This window comes from Microtus ochrogaster, unplaced genomic scaffold (genome assembly GCF_000317375.1).
Source record: "Microtus ochrogaster isolate Prairie Vole_2 unplaced genomic scaffold, MicOch1.0 UNK113, whole genome shotgun sequence".
NCBI lineage: Eukaryota > Metazoa > Chordata > Mammalia > Rodentia > Cricetidae > Microtus > Microtus ochrogaster.
Window position 1 is genome coordinate 9,555 of NW_004949211.1, and position 6,812 is coordinate 16,366.

Here is a 6,812-nt window from a genome sequence, read left to right on the forward strand (position 1 = left end):
TTCAGGTGTAAACCTAGCCGGGTGATGGAACGCAGCCCACCGCTCCTATTTCTACACTTCCTTCTCTGTATCCAATTAAGACCAAGTCTAGAATGACTGACACACATGTCTTCATTGCACTTCGAAGCAGAGACAAGATTGGTCCTGAAAGAAATTCTCAGTTACACAGTTTGAGTCAAGCATACGTTACATGTGACATTGACATTGCTCAAAATAGAAGTAAATAACAACCACTGGAGAAAGGGGGACTGAAGTTCTTAATGACTGCAAACCATTGGGGAACAGAAACAAATAGTGATTCGAGCAGAGTTTCTTGTATAAAATAATAAATTTAAAAGTAATATCAATTTTTAACTTTTTAAAATGATAAAAGAAAATGGGAAAACTCTTAACAACACTGACTTTGAAAAAATAGGAAGCCATGCAAATTTCAAGATGTCATTGTTTATTTACCACTGAGTAGTACTCCATTGTACAAATACGCCACATTTTCTTTCAATAATCATCATGAGTAAGGTAACCCAGACCCAGATAGACACTGTATATACTCACTCACAAATGGGTATTAGACATAAACCAATGGATAACCATCCTATACACCACAGTTCCAGAGATGTCAGATAACAAGAAGAACCCAGAAAGAAATAAACATGGTTCCTTCTGGGAAGGAGACACACACAACATCTCTTGAGAAAATTGAGAATTGGGGGGAATAAGGGAGAGGGAGTGCAAGGGGAGGTGAGAAGGGGAAGAAGGAGATCATGAGGGAACGGGATGCTCAAAGGGGGGAAGAACGGAGAGGGAGAGGAAGGAAAGTAGTATCTAGACTGAGGGAGTTGTTGAAGGGCCTGTGAGAAACACAGCTCTTGGGAAACTCCCAGGAATCCAAAAGCATAGCCCCATCTAAAACCCTAAGCAACAGTGGAGGAGATGCCTAAATTGGTTTTTCCCTGTAATCAAATTAATGAATTCCTTAATTTTCATCATAGACTGTTTATCCAGCAACTCACGGAAGCAGATAGAGATCTATGGCAAAGTGCTGGGCCAGACTACTGGAGGCCAGCCCGAGACAGGGAGGAGTGATGAGTAAAGCGGTCAGGATCGCATTAGTAATATCCACAGAAACAGTTGAGTAGAGCTAGTGAGAGCTTACTGCCTCTGGACTGATAACTTGGGGAATCTACATAGGACCAAACTAGGCCCACTGAAAGTGGGGGACAATTATGAAGCTTAGACTTTCTCTGGGACCAGTGTCAGTGTGACAAAGACTTGTCCCTAGTGCTTGATCTGGCCTCTGGGAGCACATTCTCTTTGAAGGGATACATTGCTCAGCCTAGATATAGGACAGAGTCCTTTGGTCTTGGCTTGAAGTGTCCGATTTTGTAGACTCCCCATGGGGAAGCCAAACCAGTTCTGGGAAGTGGAAGTGTAGGATGGCAAGAGGGGAGGGAGGGAGATTGGGGTAGCTATGGAAAGTGAGAAAAGATTTTACTTAACGTATCATAATAAAAGACAAACCTTTATCCAACCTAACCAAAAGGCAGAGAGAATATCCACATTAACAAAATCAGAAATAGTTAGAATCTTTTCAGTATTTTTTACACTTCCTCAAAGAATACTTTAATATGAAAAGGTTTTAACCAATTTTTCACTAAAACCTTATTCTTATAGAAAAAGTACCATAAAATTAAAAAATATCACACTGACTATATTTATAAGGTGTCTGCATAGTATGTTCTCTCATGATTCTGAAGACTTTTGATACATAGGCTTTTCAACATTAGTCACATTCATAGGGTTTCTTTCTGGTATGTGTTCCTTTATTTTTGGAGATTGATATGAATTGCAAATGTATTACTTCACTGATTTCATTCATAGGGTTTCTTTCTGCTATGTCTTCTTTTATGCCTTAGAGGACTACAGTGATATATAAAGGCTTTATCACATTGATTACAGTGATAATTTTTCTCTCCCCCATAGGGGTACTTTTATGTATTTGGAGAAGACTCTGATATGAAAAGGCTTTACCACACTGATTACCTTCATGAGGGTTTCTCTCCAGTATGTGTTCTTTCATGAGTTAGAACATTATGAGGATATGCAAAAACTCTATCACAATAATTACATTCATTTCTAAGGTTTCTCTCCAGTATGTGTTCTTTTATGCCTCTGAAGATTACTGGGATGTACAAAGGCTTTACCACACTGATTACATTCATAGGGTTTCTCTCCAGTATGTGTTCTTTCATGTGTTTGGAGACTACGGTGACATACAAAGGCTTTACCACACTGATTACATTCATAGGGTTTCTCTCCAGTATGTGTTCTTTCATGACTTAGAATGTAACTATGATATGCAAAAGCTTTACCACACTGCTTACATTTGTAAGGTTTCTCTCCAGTATGTGTCCTTTTATGTATTTGAAGTTCACTGGAAGCTGTAAAAGCTTTACCACACTGATGACATTTGTAGGGTTTCTCTCCAGTGTGTGTTCTTGCATGCCTGTAGAAATGACTGGAATGTATAAAGGCTTTACCACACTGATGACATTTGTAGGATTTTTCTCCAGTGTGTGTTCTTTTATGCTTTCGAAGATCACTGGGAAACATAAAAGCTTTAGCACACTGCTTACATTTGTAGGGTTTCTCTCCAGTGTGTATTTTTTCATGAATTTTAACATAATAAGGATATGCAAAAGCTTTATCACACTGCTTACATTTGTAAGGTTTCTCTCCTGTATGTGTTCTTGTATGCATTTGAAGAAGACTGGGAAATGTAAAAGCTTTACCACACTGTTTACATTTGCAGGGCTTCTCTCCAGTATGTGCTTTTTTATATAATCGCGGTCGACTATGATATGCAATGGGTTCATCATCTTGAAGAGCTTCACAGGGCTTCTCTTCTGTGTGAATTCTCTCATGCCTTTTAAGAGGACTGTAATGTGTAAAGGAATAAACACATTAACTACATTCAGAAGGTTACTTGGCACAAGTAAAAGTTTTACCACATTCATTACACTGGTAAATCTTTACGTCGGTATAAATTAATTTTACAGTTTGGTCTAATTTTATTAAGTGTACAATGTTCCTCCTGCCTGTTCACTTCAGTACAGAGTGCACCAGATCTCCTTACAATTGGTTGTAAGCCACCATGTGGTTGCTGGAAATGGAGTGCAGGACCTCAGGAAGAACAACCAGTGCTCTTAGCTTCTGAGCCGTAACATTTTAAAGAGAATTCAGAAGTTAAGGTTTTATCACTTTGTTTAAACTCATGGTTTATATTTTATTAAGGGTTGTTTTGCATCTTTGAAGATGCCTTTCATGGTAAGCTTTTATTACATGGTTCGTATTCAGAGCATCTTTTTTTCTATATGAGATTTTCCACATATGTGAAGAGCACTGGAAAAACTCAGAGCATTAACACACTTATTATATTCATATATTTTCCAAGAATGTGAGTCTCATATTACATTTGCAAAGTGAGTCATGACAAACAGAAGGGTTTACAAATCCCTAGTACTTGTAAGCATTTCTGAATTGTTAGTTTGTTAATGTATTCTCTATGAAGCTGGACTTGATGATTGTGGTTCAAGGTTATATGTAATTGATTTTCCAGCTTCTGCAAAAACTGTATCTTGACTCTATGTACCTACCTCAATATACTTAGCATACTCATCACCAGTATTTAGAATACTAGCTCTCCTATAGACGGTTTGCTTAGTAGCAGGTTTTGGACACATACTTATCACCTGTTAAAGTGTACACCTATTGCAATCAGAGTGGTACCAAACTACACAGACTGGCAGTTCTACAGCACAGCTCTCACTCAGCTGTGACTCAGATGGTGATAACTGCTAAGGCACTGCTTCCTTGTCTTCTTATTTAATGCCTTGCAAACACAAATTTCCTACCTGACAATAAGTTATATAGCTCTTGGAGAATTTAATAATCATCAATACAGTTTAAAGTTGGGGTTTTTTATATTGTTACTTTCATTTAAAACATCCAGGAAACATTAATATTTTTTCAAATGCATATGTATATAATCTTGCATATGTAAATTACCTTCCACGTCTTCTAGAACTTTGAGAATACTCTTCAATATCATGACCTTCCCAATTGTAGCCTAAAAATAATACCAGAAAGTATATATTATTGGAAATTGAGAAAAATTAAGGTATTATCTTCAATGAACCTTAGCATCATGAATGATTTATTGACCATACTCTTTCTCTTTCTCAATCCACATTACAGACACCACACTCTTCCTCTTTATCAATCCAAATTATAAAAGACCCTCAATAACCAGGAAACACTTGTCCCCTTATGTTAAAACGTGAGTAAATTTCACCATCTTACCAATAGCAGTGAGGTTCCTAAAGGTCTCCAGCATCACATCCTTGTAGAGATTCTTCTGGGAAGGGTCCAGCAAAGCCCACTCTTCCGGGGTGAATTTAATACGCACATCATCATAGGTCACTGCATTCTAATATATCCCATACATGTGGAAAACAAAAGGGGTGATACCAACAACATTATAAATGTATACGTCTTTGACAGTATAGTCATATAATCCTGGTGCTTCTCACATTTATTTTATGATAGGGACATTATAATGCCATCACCGCAACACTACAGAAGGAAGCTGAATAGGAGGTTCACCCCTGTTATTTCTGCAACGTTTGAATGAGATACGCCTTGCAAGAGAAATGCAGTGCTCAGTGAATGTCAGAGAATTTGTATGTCCTATTACTAACAAAAACAAGCAACAAAAAAACAATACTCATGCTTGGGGCATTGACTGACTCATGCGTTTAATTCCAGCACTTAGAAGGCAGAAGCTGATGTAGCTATCTTTTTATTTGTTAGAGTGATTTATCTCAAGGGACACCAGGTCAAAATGTGTATTTTTGGCAAACACAGATGCCTGTGACAGTACTGAAATACAATCACAGACCAAGAATCCATGACTTCAAATTCTGCATCTTTTTGGTATACAAAAACAATAAAACCACAGAGATTCACCCTAATTTTGGGTCTATGTTGTAATAAACCCTGCCAACTTGGAACCGAGTTACAGCAGATTCAGTATGAAGTTGGTTACATGAGATCAGAATCTTTTTCTCTTCACAGCATAGAGTGAAGGCTTAGCTGGATGGAGTCCTTCCTAGGCATCCAGTGCTGAGCCTCACTTCAATGGTGCTGAACACCTTGAAATTTACAACCTCCATATCACCATACGACGGACCTCTGACACAATTTAGTGCTAATTTTCTCTGCAAAACAGACTTTTCCTTACTTTCTACCACACAAGTTTCATTTTCACTAAACATCTGAATGAGTCTTCAGTAATACCATCCAATAGAGTCAATATTCCATCTAAAAAAGCATCCCCTTATTTTTAAATCCTTCTTTACTTGGTATCTTGGTGCCATCTCAGGAACCATGTGACTTCTTCAGGGGACAAGGCCTGAGAATGCCATGAGCAGATTCTATCTGTTGCAAGGCCCTGAAGTATGGAGGTCCAAAAATGTGAGCCCATTTACACCTCGCCTGGAGGTCAGAGATTCTTTCAGGTCAGAGTGTTGAGGCGGCTTTCCGTTCCTTCAAGGTTATAGTCTGTTTCTACCTCAAAGGTCCCACCAGGTAGATTTAGATCTGAGAGTTCTGCTCTTTCAAGGTTATTGTCAACAGGAGTGGCTAATATCCCGATTTTGTATTTCAGATGTAGAGAAAAAGATCTGTTTCTGCCTCAAAAAAAAAAAAAAAAACAAAACCCTAAGGATCCAACTTAGTTCCTAATAATTTTGGGAGATAAATATGGGTTCCATTTTGGTCTAGGGTATGAGCACTACCTGTCTTGTTATTAGACAGAATGTTTAACTAAGAATGTAGCTTGCAACTTTCAACTGGTCTGTTCATTTCCTAGTATTATGTTAATGTGGTTTTTTTCTCTTACTCCTGCCTTCTCTGCTCTGGAGTATTTTAAGCAAATGGAAATTAAGTACAGGCAATTTCAGTAATCACTACTCACTCCCGGTAACCCTACCCTGGTAAATGGTAACAAGATAGTAATTTGTTGAAGCTGGTCTCTATCACTGGAGAACTGGGCCCATTGTCGTAAAGTCTATGGACAGTTCCCTGCATAACTCTGGCCATGACCCCAGGAGCACGGCTGCTACCTGCTCTCCTTGCTTTCATTACACAACCCATATTGCTGGCTGCCCCTAGTTTCACTTCCTCAGAGCTACAGATGAAATCGCTGTTTGGAAAAGAAAACTTCCTCCTGATGAATCTCCTCTGGGTGAGCCAGAGGGGATGTTTTGAAAAATATCCAGTGGTCCTTGTTCAGGCTGTGAAGGCTTTGATATTTCTTTCAAGTGTGACCATGAATTGAGACTTCGGAAGAAGAGAAAGGTGCTTTTCAAGACACGTGATGAAAAGCCTGAAAGAGTCACAGTATTTCCTGACATTACAAATTCACCTAAATGTTCTGGAGAGAAATGCTTTTAACCACAAGAGTCTAGGAGAAACGCTAGTGTTTAATGACATCAGGAGTTGATGGGAACAGTCTATGAACAGGGAATTTAGTAGATCTCACAAATCCAATATGCCCTCATTTCTAATAGCTATGCCAATACTGTAGGACGATAAGAGGAAGGGGACATGAGCACAAGGTCTAAACAGTACCAACTATGGAGAGTAAGCTTTCAAGTTATGTTACTTACAGGATGATTGAAAAATAAACCTAATCTATCCAATCAGAGATAGACTAGTTCAGAATATAGAATGAGCCGGGCGATGGTGGCGCA

The 6,812-nt window shown here is 38.5% G+C and overlaps 2 protein-coding genes across 2 annotated transcripts in view; both read right to left on the reverse strand.

The window, feature by feature from the left end:
- Positions 1 to 1,780: 1,780 nt before the first annotated feature.
- Positions 1,781 to 6,812, reverse strand: part of LOC101990410 (zinc finger protein 431-like) — a 140,351-nt gene continuing 135,319 nt past the window's right edge. The window contains exons 6-7 of the mRNA XM_026778210.1: positions 2,154 to 2,828; positions 1,781 to 1,812 (exon numbers count right to left, since the gene is read on the reverse strand). Coding sequence (XP_026634011.1) covers positions 1,781 to 1,812; positions 2,154 to 2,828 — 707 coding nt within the window. The remainder of the gene's footprint in view (positions 1,813 to 2,153; positions 2,829 to 6,812) is intronic.
- On the reverse strand, positions 4,062 to 5,231 carry LOC113455780 (zinc finger protein 431-like). The gene is made up of 3 exons (XM_026778209.1): positions 5,193 to 5,231; positions 4,360 to 4,486; positions 4,062 to 4,126 (listed from the first exon to the last, which is right to left on the reverse strand). Exons 1-3 carry the CDS (start codon positions 5,229 to 5,231, stop codon positions 4,062 to 4,064), a joined length of 231 nt encoding a protein of 76 aa, XP_026634010.1.

What these genes read in the sequence shown, in the direction of transcription:
- LOC113455780 (XM_026778209.1), bottom strand. Translation starts at nt 5,231, where the DNA reads ATGGAGGTTGTAAATTTCAAGGTGTTCAGCACCATTGAA. An exon ending in AGGTGTTCAGCACCATTGAA is followed by an intron (nt 4,487 to 5,192) that starts GTGAGGCTCAGC and finishes GGGATATATTAG; the next exon opens with AATGCAGTGACCTATGATGA. An exon ending in TAGGAACCTCACTGCTATTG is followed by an intron (nt 4,127 to 4,359) that starts GTAAGATGGTGA and finishes TATTATTTTTAG; the next exon opens with GCTACAATTGGGAAGGTCAT.